The sequence below is a fragment of the Momordica charantia genome (assembly GCF_013281855.1).
Source record: "Momordica charantia cultivar OHB3-1 chromosome 7 unlocalized genomic scaffold, Mcharantia_2.0 BLBB01000007.1, whole genome shotgun sequence".
Lineage (NCBI taxonomy): Eukaryota > Viridiplantae > Streptophyta > Magnoliopsida > Cucurbitales > Cucurbitaceae > Momordica > Momordica charantia.
Window position 1 is genome coordinate 8,419,217 of NW_028275165.1, and position 14,088 is coordinate 8,433,304.

Here is a 14,088-nt window from a genome sequence, read left to right on the forward strand (position 1 = left end):
ATTGGACGAATACAAAGATTGTTCTCCCAAAGAAGAACCACCATCTTTTTTGTAAAGGGGAAGACCTTTTGTGGCGAAGAAACTTCTGGTGATTCTTCCTCCGCCCTATCAAGGTCGTTACTAGCTAAAGATTCTGCCTCACATCAACTCCTTCCCCTGTCCATCAAGTCATTGTCATGCGACTCCTCAAAACAGGCTTGGTAACCTTCTGGAAAATTTTGCACAAAGTCAACAGGATGTGGACTGTCTGGACAATCAATTTCTTCACTGGACCAAGAGGATTCTGATGAAACCTCAATTTGTTTACCTTTTTTCTTTTCTTTTTTCGCTATTTCTTCCTCCCTAGCCAATTTTCTCTTCTGATGCCTTTCCTCTTCAGTTGAAAAGACTATACCTTTTTGGAAGGATGGGGAACCCTTTTGTCCTTTTGTAAAAGCCACTTTCCTTGGTTGGGGAACCGTGTTTAGAGCTGTCAGATCGGAGTGTTTTTTCAAGATCCCTTTTTTGTGATAGGATTGAGCTTGCTTTTGCATTTGACAGTCCTCGTTTCTATAAAAGGTCCCTTTTGTACTTTTTTCACCCGTGGGAACTTTTGACAAAAAAGTAGGCTGTCCTTTCTGCCCTAAATCTGTCAAACTTTTATCTGTTTTTGAGGCTGCACAAATTTCAAACAGTGGAGGGAAGATATGGACCACCGGGTAAGAGAATCCATCATCCACCCTCCATCTATCCACCAAACAAGGTCCCGGGTGGCTGGCCGGACCACACTGAAAATTTGCGGCCGCCTCCGGCGAGAAACCGCCACGGATGGAGACCTCTTTTCCGACCAAAAACTTAATATCTTCAAACGTTGCTGTCTGCACGTGGAAAACATCTTCATTTTCTTTAATGGTGAGACCAGCTGGAACAAAACCACAATAATTGCCTTTAACTTTAATTGCAACGTCCATACATTCAAGTCTAGCAGCATTTTCATCAGCATAATCAATAAAACCTCCAAAACAGTTCCCTATCTTCTGAAACAAATCTTCACTCCAAAGATGCAGGGGGATATTTCTGAACTTTATCCATCCACCATAGGATGGGACCACAGTGCTATACCCGTGTTTCTCCTAGTTCCATTTTTCCACTCTAAGAGCTAAATCACCAAAAGTAACCCAGACTTTATTCATACTCAACAAATGGGCCAGATCTTCATTGGGGCACCGAAGAATGGCTTTGTCAGGGTGGAAAGCATTAAGAATAAGACTTACTTGGAGTTGACTCTCTAAAGTTTCTAAAATTTTCCCCCAATTGTCGTGTAAATCTCTTCGGGTAAGAACTAGCACTTGGTTCCAATTTATGGGTCTTATTTCTTTCTTTTGAGGATGACACTTCTTTTGTTCAGTCAGGTTAGGGGATTTGGTCACTGCATCCACAAATGAAATTTTCTGGTTTGGTTGTTTTGTGTGTTTAATACTTTTCTCTTTGCTTCGGGTTTCAAAACCATTAAGAAAATCAAGAAGAAGTTGCTTAAAATCACCCCAGCCTCTGAAGTCTTCTCCTACAGGAACCACAATGTTTGTTTTTCCACCTGAATTCTGCACTTTAGTGATTTCAATGAAACTGCCTCGTTTATTGGTAGTTTTCAGGATAAAAACAAAGCCATTGATACACTGTGTCTTCCTAAAAAAACTTCTGAGCTTGGGGGGAGAGAAGAAGGTCATCTATCGACTCTGAAAGCCACACCACAACAACTTCTTCTAAAGACACAAAAAATCTTCGTTGCAAGTGGAACTCTTCTATCAAGATCACTCTACCTTTAGACCGTTCATCGAAGGAGAATGAAAAGGATTTGTTCTCTATCCTCACATTCAAACGCCGATTTGCCATATCGAAGCCAAAAACAGTGTCGACGGTGAGGTCAGTGAAGCCATGTCACGGAAAGGATGGTGTTGAGATGAAGATGGACGAAAAGGATGAGGGGAGAAGGGAGAGAGCAGAGGAGAGAGGAGAGAGCCATATTTCGGACGATAGTTGATACAGCTATTCTGATAGATGCTCTCTATTAAAAGGATTTGATTCAACACTATTTGTGTAAACTTGCTCCATTTCTGCTAGACTTTGAGTAATTTCAACGATTTCTTCAACCATGATAGTACTTTAACTGAAGCAAACTAGACCACAAACTGATATTAGAGAGGAGATAATCAAATAACCAAGAAAGCCAAATCAAAAAAATGGGCGAACCAGGTGAACCAAACCAAACCAGACGAACCAAACTGATCTGGGAAAACTGAGCAAACCAAGCAAATCTGAGTGAACCGAGCCGAACTGGATGAACCGGACTGGATTGGACGAACCAACCAAATCGGTCTAGGGTTTGTAAGACTCCCACAACCCACGAAATAGTGAAGCAGCAGACAACAGTTGCAGATGTACGACTCACGATCCACACCACAGAAGCAGATCTGTGAAGTAGTAGCGGATGGTGGCGGCTCTGACAGCAGCGAATGGCGATGCACAGCCGATCAACGACGAACAGAACAGTAGTAGGTGGTGGTGGAACAGAAGTGCAAGGCTCGTACAGCAGAGATGGCAACGGATCTCAACGACCCCAAACGACGACCTTCGAATCAACAGAGCAGACGGCAACGATGGAGAACAACCCACGACGCCGACTTGTAGTTCGATGCATTATCTGCACAACTTGAACTACAAGATTCTCTCCAATTTCATCCACTACATCATCCAGAAGCCAAAATAACATGTTTGAATCCTTTACTGCATTATAAGTATCAATAGATTTCAAAAAAAACTATTCCAATTGGTGAGTTCACAAGAAGTTTAATTAAACTTCGTTCTCTCATATCCTTCCATCCATTAAATAAGATTAACACTCCAATGTTTGCTCATGTCTTGCATATGTCACCCACAAAATTACTTTTAGTTTTTATATCCTTTTTCAAAATCCATGAACTAGTTCATGCGTAATTGGTGGTTGGTTTCAAACCTCGACCATATAAACCAATAGATTGACACATTCACAAAGGAAGCACTTGTAGCCACATTAAATGAAATATCATTTTTAGAAAAAAAAAAAAAAAAAAAACCTCCATATCTACACTAACAGAATTGCGAGCCTCTTTTGCATTTATTGTGACTTAATTTTGAACCCATTTCCACCACCAGATTCAACCACCATAAATTGATCCATTGGCCCTTAAATTCCTCTCGAAGAAACACCACAACTACTTGAAAAGTTGCACTATGATAATATGAAGCCCCTCCAACCATATCTTCAAATTGCTTTTGACTTGTCATCTTAGTCATTTCTCTTTTTTTAGATAATCTTGAATCTCTCGTTTAACTTCATCAGGTTCTTGATTTCATAGTACAACATTTTTATGCGTTCCTCCAAGATGATTTTTTATAACACCTCCTTTAATAATTATGTTACAAAAATTGTATTCAGTATAAATATAGAATTTTCCAATTTTGCACTTTAAGTACTATTCTTTCTGGATCTTTTCTTGCTCCTTTAATTGGTTTTTTTAACATTTCCAACCATCTCTATAGAAAAAAACAAAAACATTGAAAGAATTGGGAAAAAAAAAAGAGTTGGGGAAATAAAGAAAGAATATTGTTCATAAAAAAGGAAAAATAAAATCTTGAGGTAAAAAAGCGAGAGAAATAAAAAGGAAACAAAATCAAAAATTGGCAGCAAGGAAACACGGACACTTATTTTTGGGCGAAGTATCTGTGTCGGACACGTGTCCGACACGGATACGCCCGGACACGCGCCGGACACGTGTCGGACACGCCAAAACGCGTGTCTGATTTTTTTTTTTTTTTTTAAATCAGACACGGCTGGGACACGGCCTGGACACGGCCTTGGAGGTTTTCTGGGCCCAAATAAAAAGGCCCAATGCCCATGAGTAATTTAAAAAAAAAACAAATAAATGATAAAAACCTAATACCCACCCACCACCACCCCTCCCCCACGAAGCCGACGCCGCTGCACGCGTTCTTTGCCGCCGACGCCGACGCCGACACCGCCGCAGCCCGCCCTTATTGCCGCCACCGACGCCCCTGCCTCTGTTTTTCTTTTTTTTTTTTTCCTTAGGTAAACTCCTCCGTCTCTGTTTTCTGCCTCTGTTTTTCATTTTTCTTAGGTAAACTCTAATAAAAACAATCCTCTTTTACATCCCTTCTTTGTTTTGTCACTATATTGGTCTTTTGGAACTTTCTTTTTTAACTTTTGTTGAAGGATGTAATTGACTTCATATTTATGCATTTCATTGTATTTAGCATTTTTTGTATTAAATTTACATATATCCTAAAAAATATTAAAAAAATAAACCTATCCCCAACGTGTCCGTGTCCTAATTTTTTAGGAATTGACGTATCGCCGTGTCCTATCGTGTCCGTGTCCGTGCTTCTTAGATTGGCAGCAGGTAAGGTAACTTATAAACCAAAGAAGACATAAAAGAAAATATATTTGACAGTAAGGTAGGACTAATGAACTAAAGAAAATAAAACAGAAGGGTTAACAACATAGATGAGGGAGGAGAGAAAAAGGAGGGAAAAAAAAACAAAATCGAAAAGAAACTGAAAATCAGCCGTAAGGTAGGAATAATAAACCAAAGAAAACGTAAAAGAAAATAAAATAGAAGGGCGAACAGCATAGATAAGGGAGAGGGAAAGAAACAAAAAGAGTCTAACCTTTTTGCTTCTTTGATCATTTTACATCACTCAACAGACTCCACCACCACTTGAATATTTTCTTTTTTGTTGACCATCCAAAAGAAGACAACCTAGACGTTGTCTTTTAGTATTACCTTTGGTGGGTTTTATTTTTCTATCATTTTTTTTTAATTTCCATTGCTTTTTAATGGCACAGCGATATATTTTAGGGTAAAATACACTATTAATCCCTAAGTTTGAGTTGTTTTTATTTGCTCCCGAAGTTTCAAAAGCTGACAGTTTGGTCCCGACCATTAGAAAATGGTTCTAAAAGATGTTGGAGTCAAACTTCTGATAGTGTCACTAACGGAATGCTGACATGGAAGTTTGAGGTACTAAATAGTATTTGTTAATGATTTATTTTAAATGATGTGGTATTTATGTTTTCTTTTTAACAAATACTTGATTTAATAAATCTGAGTTATGGGTTTTGGAAAAGAAACGAGATGGAGAGTTTGCCAAAGACAGCCAGAAAGGAAAGGGCGATGCATCAGGAAATACATTTTTACCATTTTTTCTTTTATTTTTTACCGTTGGGAGGGGGATGCATTTCCTGCTCATCACAAGGTAATGCAGCAAGTTGCAATAGAAAATAGTCCCAAAATTAAGGACGTCGCTAGTAAGGTAACAACGTCGAGAATAAATGTGAAGATGTAACATGTCTGTATAGTCGATCATCGAGTCAACTTCAATTTAAAAGGAAGAAGATCTGATTCTACCTAAAAGACACCGAAAAGAAAATAGAACCTTGTGCCATAGTTTCATAGATTCATATTTTGCCTTCCAAGTTCCAACATTGCCTCAGGTGCGAGAAGAAATGAGAAATAGAATTAAGGAAGAAGAAGTATGCTGCCAACAAAATAAATCCAAGCAAGGCAAGAGAAGAATGCCATAAGCATGGACGGTTTTGACGCCTAAAGTGGCTCGGATCGCCGTTGCCTTTTCGGCTTCGCTGTCATTCGAAAACTCTCCATCTCGTTTCTTTTCCAAAACACATAACCCAGATTTTTCGTAAATCAAATCCGAAAACTCTCCATCTGGTTTCTTTTCCAAAACACATAACGCAGATTTTTCGTAAATCAAGTATTTGTTTAAAAAAAAATATACAAATGCCACATCATTTAAAATAAATACAATATATAAGCAAATGTCACCTAGTACCTCAAACTTCTACAACAGCATTCTGTTAGTGACACTGATAGAAGTTTGACTCCATAGATATTTTAGAACTATTTTTTAAAGGTCGAGGACTAAACAGTCAATCTTTTAAACTTTGGAACTATATGGAAACCTAAACTTACCAAAAGTGTATTTTAACCTATATTTTATTTCTAAAGAAATGCAACAAACCTTTTACATCTCGAAGGCAATTAATTTGTTGCCTTTTCAATGGTTAAATTCTTTTTCGTGCTTGAAAATTGCATGAATTCCAACCTATCACACCTCGAAAGCCCATTCAACGTAAGGGCTTACGCATTTCAAACCTCAAAGACGTAAGCACAGAGGCTTATGCTTCTATTTTTAGAGGCGTACACCTATTTTTTATTTATTGTATGCATAAGTGTCAAGGCCCTATACATCTACCTCGCCCCAAGGCGCACACCTCTTTCTATTTTTAAAACTTCGGGTGTAACAACCCGTATTTTCTAATACAATCATTCTGACAAAATGCGGAAACTTAACTTTCAAGAAACTTTAAGAACTAAAATTATTCAGCAGAAGCAATTTCTTTACAGAATTTTTCTAAACTAATTTAACCAAATAGGAAGATGACTTTCAAACTCATGCCAGTAAACTTCACCTTCTACCAGAAGGATCATTCAATCCTTAATCTAAAAAACATTTAGAAAACAGAAAAAATGAGTACAAAAATACTCAATAAGGAATTTCCATATCGAATTTCAGAATTCATTTTCCTTTAAAAACATTTGTAAACAAAAATACGAACAGATTAAAACTTATAAAGTCCTATAAAATATTTAATACAATTTTCAAAACTTTCAAAACAAACTAGATTTTCAGAAACAAAGTCTTCAAATAAGATAAAATTTCCAGTCAATCAAAACAAACTTTCATTCTTCCAAAACAAACTTTCATTCAAAAAAGAGCTTTTAATAATTCAAAACAATCTTCCATTCATTCGAAACAAACTTTCATTCAATCAAACTTTCTTTCAATCAAAACTTTCAAAATTCCTTCTAAAACATTTGGTACAACTTTCAAACTTTCGAATAGCTAAATCATTCAACATTCGAAACAATCTTACATTCATTCATACTTTCAAAATCAGAGTGGAAGGTTGCATTATTTGGGTAGCCTACAGAACATATGTGGTTACCTGTCGGTAACACCAATCAATCAGAAGCTTCTATCAGAGTTGTCGAATTAATATCGACCAGAACAGAGTTGTCAAAATAATATCGACCAGAACAAACAGAACAGTTACTTAAGTGTGAGGCCATGTGAGTGAATAACACACATGAATCTTCATTCCCAAGGAATGCCAAACCACAAAAGTGTCTTCCAGCCAAACAGAAATCCATCAATTCCAAATTAGGCTACTACCCCAAATAAGCAAAATGTTCCTCAAAACAAAATCATGGCATATCCGGATAGCCGTATCAAATCAATCAAAATATCTTTCAAATAAAATACAACACAAATACTTACTTTCAATATTAAATTAATTCAAAACATTGAACTAATTTAAAACAAATTTTATCAATCCTCCAAAACATGATTTCAAATATTTCACAAATAAACAAAATATCAATTTCAAACCTTTAAATCAATCGAAACAAAACTTTATCAAATCATATAAGAATATTTCAAATACTTTGCAAATAAACATAATATCAATTGCCAAATTATTTTTCAAATCCATAATAAAACTTGAATTTCATATGCAAGATATCAATTTCAAATCGTCATATCAAATCCAAAATACATTTTAGTTTTGGAAGGGATATGGCAAAACACTTACAATACTTTTCGAAAAGATATGGGAAATTACCTACAACACTTTTCGAAGGGATACGGTAAATCACTGACCTCTTTCAAAAATCCTACGAATCTAATTAACTTCTTCCTTGGTAGTTGTTAACTTAGAGACCTAGAAACAACCAATATCCAAAATCATTTCTTAAATCCTATCCAAGGATTTAAAATTCAACCAATTACTAACCAAATCTTATCTACCCAATTTTTCCATTCAAAACATTTTTTATGCAAAATAATTAGGAAAGTATAGATTTGAGGCTACAAAACCAGATCTGAAAACTGGGTTAAAAAGCCTCTAAAATCAACAATAACCTTTAAAATTACAAGAATTGGTATAAATTAATACGAACAAAATTTACAAAAAGTTTCTCAACAAAACAAGTTTAAAAGCCTTATAATCAATTGAAAATTCGGGGATTTTAAATCTGGAAAATTTTATGTTTTATAAAATAAACTTCCAAGAATTTTCCATAAAACAATTAACAATTTACTGATTTTTCTGAAAAATCAGATCTGAAAACTGTATAGAAAACTTTTAAAACTTGGTAAAAACATATAATTTTTCATGTAAAAATCATAACAATCAAATTATAATTTATAGGATACAAATAGGTAAACTTTTTATGCAAAAAGAGTATCAAAATAGCCTAAAAACAGTCTCATAAACAAAAAGATTCAAACCAAAAATTCTGGAAAATTTTTAGGGTAAAAAGTCCTTAAAATCTTTTATTCTAAAAAAACAAAGACCTCAAAACTTTTCCCAATAAACTGAATCAAAGAACTACAAATCAAGAAAAATAAAACTAAAACAACGAGGAAGAAAAACTTACCGATATTTGAGAGAAAATACCAAAACTCTTCTTTTCTTTTCTTTTTCTCTTTGAGAGAAAACTAGGTCTAGCAGTTTAGGAAAAATAAAACCTAGGGTTTAAAGGCTTTTATAACAAACCCCAATTAATCCTTTTTTAAAAAGGATTAACATAAAAAGATAAAGATTTAATAAAACTCTTTCTTTTTATTTTTTAAATTCTAAGAACAAATTATCTTTTAAAAATAATTTTTAAAACAAAAAGGTTTATCTTTGAAAAAACAAAAGAAAACAACTAAAAAATAATAATAATTTAAATGTATATATTTATATATTTTTTTCGGTTGTCACATTGGGAGTAGTCCCACAGGGGACAAAGCCAAGTATTTGGCTTGTTGATAGATCACGTATTCCCTGAAAAGCCTACGAACCCGATTCTGCGATCATTTCCAATACACTTCACTGCTGACCACTGAAGTGTCTTTAAAAATTCCCCATGGCCACCAATTGGGGAGCAATGGAACTCCAGCAGGAGTAAAGGAATGGAAGGGGACTGGGTGAAAGGACCAACCGCCATCTATAGTACAAATTACCCTTCCAAAGAGTATACTTGTCAAACATTGTCGTGCTCCCTTCAAATCTTGAACAATTTTGGCTAACTCGACATCCCCTTGAATCTCATTTCCAATCACAACCGTGTATTTTTTGTAAGAAACCGAGCTTTCATTGAAAGAAATAAAAAATATACAAGAGCATACAAAAAAAAAAAAAAAAAAAGTCCAACCAAAGGATACCCCCAGAGAAAGGGGCTCCAATCCAAAAGAATAACGCCTAACTAATAATTACAAAAATTCTTAGAAACCAACCTCCCGAGGGAAAATATTAATTCTATAAGCTCCCAAACATACTCCCTGGATCCTCTATCCTTAAAAATTCTATTGTTTCTCTCAAGCCAAACACCACAAAATAGCGAGGAAACAGGTCAGCCACAAAAATTTTATCCTATCCTGAAGGGGGGACAATAGCACCTCCTTTATCATTGCCCAACAGTCCTTTTTATTAACCAAAGACATTCCAATGTACTAAAAAAACGATCCCAAATACCACGCACAAACTGACAAGGACTATAGAATATGGTCAAGATTCTTTTAAAACACCTCCGCAAAGCACACACCACTGCAGACCCAAAAAGAAGGGAGAACACCTTTGAATACGATCCAAAGTATTTACTTTTCCACGTAAGACTTGCCACCCCACTACAACCTACTAAAATTTTAGGGATCATTCAATCGCCCAAATTGAAGGACACTGAGGTCCTGGTTTGGTGGGAAGATGGTAGGCTACTTGGAAGGCTACTGATAATACAAGATGGACAATAGTGTAGGATATATTTTGGCTGGGAGGATGACAGAATGGTATCTCTTTGCTTGTTTTGGTAAGAGTTAACATGGGGAGAATAGAGAGCTCTCGAAATCTTTCTAGGCCCTTGTAATTCTTCTCTGAACAAAAATAATAAAATCGTGGTTCTATCAAAATCGGACCTCAAGCACAAATTTATAAAATAAAAAGGAAAAAAACAGGTAAAAAAAAACTAAATGTGTAGAAACAAGGTTGTGTCTGCAAGGAAGAAATTGCCCACTTCGTCGAACCATCGAGTTTGCTGCCCCTTGCCGCCCAAGTCACCGCCCACTTCGCCATTTAGTGTCTGTATTTGTGAGTTTAGAAGCCAACCACTCTCCTGTTTTGGATTTATATTCCTCCGTAACTTCATTGGCAATAACAATTGGATCTAGAATTTGCCTTCCTTCAATAAAGTTGCTTTGATTATTTGAAATTGTGGATGACATAACATACTTCAATATCCCTGTAATCTAGATCTTCATAGATAGTAGTAAGACTGATCAGTCTAAAGTCTTTGATTATTGAAGCTCACTCCTTAGGAATTAAACCTATGAAATTTTTATTAAGACGAGTTTATACGGTCATAGTTTCAAAGAAAAAAAGGTGCTTTGGATCAATCATCAATAGAACACTAGTACTTTGTTTTGGGAAGTTTGGATGTTATTGTTTTATGTGCTAACTCTCTGTGTCTCAAATCTAAAACTTTTTGTAACTATTCTTTATGTGGAGATCTTTTAGTATCTCCCTTGGTCCCACCTTGGATATTCCACTTTATTGATAAAATTTTGTGTTTTATCAAAAAATAATAATAATAGAAAGAACCTTTCCTTTTAAACTCACAAAACATATAAAAAGTTAAAAGCTTACTGTATCAGCTGACACCAGATTCAAGCCAACTCCCCCAGCTCTCGTAGAGATCAAAAAGACAAAAGCATCAGTACGAGTTGCTTGAGAAGTCCCCCCAGCACAATTCAAGCTGAAGCTCCTTATTGCAGCAAAACGCTCCTCGGCTCGAATTGATCCATCAAGACGCTCATAGGAAAACTTCCGCAGCTCCAAGAAGTCCTAATGTGTGAGAAACATATCAGATGCTTTAAACATGACATTGGCTTTTATGGCTCAATGAAAATATAAATCAATGAGCTTGAATGTGTTAAGAGAAACCTCAAACCTGTATTATATCAAGTGTCTGGGTCATCTGAGCAAATAAGAGGACACGATGTCCAGAATTATGTAGTTTCTGAAGTAGTTGATCTAGAACCATAAGCTTGCCACTAGCCTGATTAGAAAGCCATGAAACAAAAGCAATTGGAAAGTCAGAAAATGCAAAAACAAAGATGAAAATTCTCAATAATTTGAAACGAATGAGACATAGAACAATAGAACATAAACCTGCCTCTTTTAGGATCAGGAAACCGTATTTGACAAGAAAATGTAATCCCAGTTCTTTTTTCTTTTTTAAATACGTTAAAGTCCCTCGGATATGTCCATTTCAAGCCCATGGAGGATACCTCACCATTTGATGATCAATCAGATGAATTACCAGGTCAGTTCTACACTTGTTTTCAAGAAGAAGAGGTAGTGCTTGAGATGGTTGAGGCTCGAAGAGATGATCGAGTGACAGCATCTTGTAGTAGCGAAGACAATTATAAAGGATAGGGCAGAAAAGGGGGAGGAGGAATTGACAAACTCTAGCCCTCGTTTTCCATTTACAAAGAAAAGTAGCAGCATTGAAGATGCACAATCTGCACCAGGCTTAATCCATCATCGTGTAAAGGGGAGTGCAGTTAGTAAAGTGTACTAGGGTAGAAATGAACACACAACAATGAAAAACCAACCCAACTGACGAAAACCGATCGAGCTGATATTGGTCAACTCGGTCAGCATCAGTTTTTTATATATAAAAATCAACATTCAATCGTTTCAATTATAGTCTGTTGTGCAATACTGCAGTCCACTTTATACAACCAGAATAAAAAATGTACATTAATTAAAAAAAGTGGGTAAAATACACTTTTAATCCTTGAATTTGAGGATAAGTGTCTATTTGATCCTTTTAAGTTTAAAAAAGTAACAGTTTTGTCCCTAACCTTTAGAAAATGGTTCTAAATGGTCCCTGAGCTTATTTGATCGTTAGTTGACTAACGGAAAAATGATGTGGCATAATTGAGTTGGCAAATTTTAAATGATGTGGCAAGATTAAATAATTATATGTTATTTTTTTCTCTTTCCTCTCTCTTCCCTCCTCTTCCTCTCTCTTCCTCCCCTTCTTCTCCAGTTTCAGCTAATCGGGCCTAACGTCGTTCCACGCAGGCTAACCACATCTAATTGATTTTACTAATTGGGTTCTTCGTTTTTATAATTCTCGCAGTCGCTTCTGATCCAAGGAAGGGGGAGATTCAATTGCTCTCAGCTGGGTTCTTCAACTTCAGATTTAGGTCGCTGCAACTCATCCAGCCGAGAATGTTTTCCTCATGCACTAACAGTCGTACCCGAAAAAACTTACCAATTGAGGGTTTCAAGCCTCACTTCTCTTGCAGCCCTCAGTTTCAAAATTGAGGTGAGATCACATCTAATTTCACTTCACTCGCTATAATGACTAAAAAAAATGGGTCTGAATGAGTACTAAAATTGCTCTGTTTTTTTTCTTTCTTTCTTTCTTTTTTTTTTTTGGTGGAACAGGGTCATAATATGAGGGTGGTTGAAGCAGATGGCATTACATGGAGCCATTCAAAGTGAAAAACTTGTTCATATACTCGGGAGAAACGTATTTCATAATTCATATTGATTAAAGCCAACCAAGACCCCTTTTACAAACTACTGGGCCACCACCCATGTGGTTAGTCGGAAACCCCCCACCCCTTGGTTTGGCCATTTCCAATTACTACCCAAACCACCAACAGAGACGGCCTCCGCCAATGCCTTAGAGGGGGCCGCTTGGGATGACGTCAAGCCTCGATTAGCCAAAATTGGAGAAGAAGAAGGAGGAAGAGAGAAAAACAGGAGCGAAGAGAGAGATGGAAAGAGAGAAAAAAATCATAAAAAAAATCATAAGATAAAAATAATATAAAATTATTTAATCTTGCCACATCATTTAAAATTTGTCAACTCAATTATGACACATTATTTTTTCGTTAGTCAACTAACGGTCAAATAAGCCCAGGGACCATTTAGAACCATTTTCTGAAGGCCAATGACCAAACGTTTACTATTTTAAACTTAAGGACTAAACAGACATCTTTAATTCAGAGACTAAAAGTGTATTTTAGCCAAAAAAAATGTTTAATTTTCATTTCCTTCTCTCTCTTCTTTTTTTCTCCTTTCTCCACTTCTCTCCTCCCACCTTCTTTCTTCTTCCCTTATCTCTTCTCTCACTTCCCCTTCTCTCTATCTCTTCTTCTCGCTTTCTCTCTTCTCTCCTCCCCGTCATCCTTTCCTCGTGAGTTTTATTATTCTTCACCTCATTCACCCACTCTTGCATTGGTTTAAGACAAAATGGATCGTGGTCGCTCGGTCAGTGAGTGATACAAAGCCCTTTCTTCATTTAGCCCCAATTTCAGCAATCTCTTTATCCCGTTCGGCTTTCAACTCCTGCCTTCTTCTAGAGTGCTTTTATAAACTGTCAGCCCTTTTTTCATGGAGCTTGACAATCTTGGATTTCAGCAAGGACGAATAATCATCCAATTGCAAGGGAGATAAGCTAGAGATAAACTTGATAGATGAAATAATGTCTTCTTTTCACACTTGAAGAAGAAAATCCAGGAGGTCTTCCTTTGAAGTTTGTAAAGAGAAGTTTGTAAAGAAAGCACTTGATGCAGGAGGAGAAACCTCACAGCTTTCCAAAGATATACTTCAAATGTAAAAGACAATATACAGAATCTATTTCTTTAAAAAGGAAGAAACCTAATGTTGCGAACAGACTCTTCAAATTCTCAGCCATTTGAAAACTGGAAAGAATAAATGACTCCTTGGTGAACGAAACAATGACCAATCCGAACCAAATGGGTATAAACATCCCAATGAAAGCTGCAAATAGACTCTTCAAATCCCCACAAAAACCAACCGAAAATAAAGCTCCTTTACCCCTTAATGCTCTCCTTTAAAGCCAAGAAAAAGTTGTTATGCCTCCAATTGTAAAAAAATATAGTAGGAAA

General features: G+C 36.1%; 1 protein-coding gene across 4 annotated transcripts in view; it reads right to left on the reverse strand.

Moving 5' to 3' along the window:
* ASG3 (SNF2 domain-containing protein / helicase domain-containing protein) overlaps nucleotides 1-14,088 on the reverse strand; it is a 50,938-nt gene that overhangs the window by 12,635 nt on the left and 24,215 nt on the right. For all 4 annotated transcript variants that reach the window (XR_015792202.1, XM_088126418.1, XM_088126417.1 and 1 more), the window contains 2 exons: nucleotides 11,106-11,213; nucleotides 10,802-10,999 (listed from right to left, as the gene is read on the reverse strand). Coding sequence is in view for 3 of the 4 variants with exons in the window: in XM_088126418.1 (XP_087982544.1) it covers nucleotides 10,802-10,999; nucleotides 11,106-11,213 (306 nt within the window). In the remaining variant the exon portion in view is untranslated. The remainder of the gene's footprint in view (nucleotides 1-10,801; nucleotides 11,000-11,105; nucleotides 11,214-14,088) is intronic.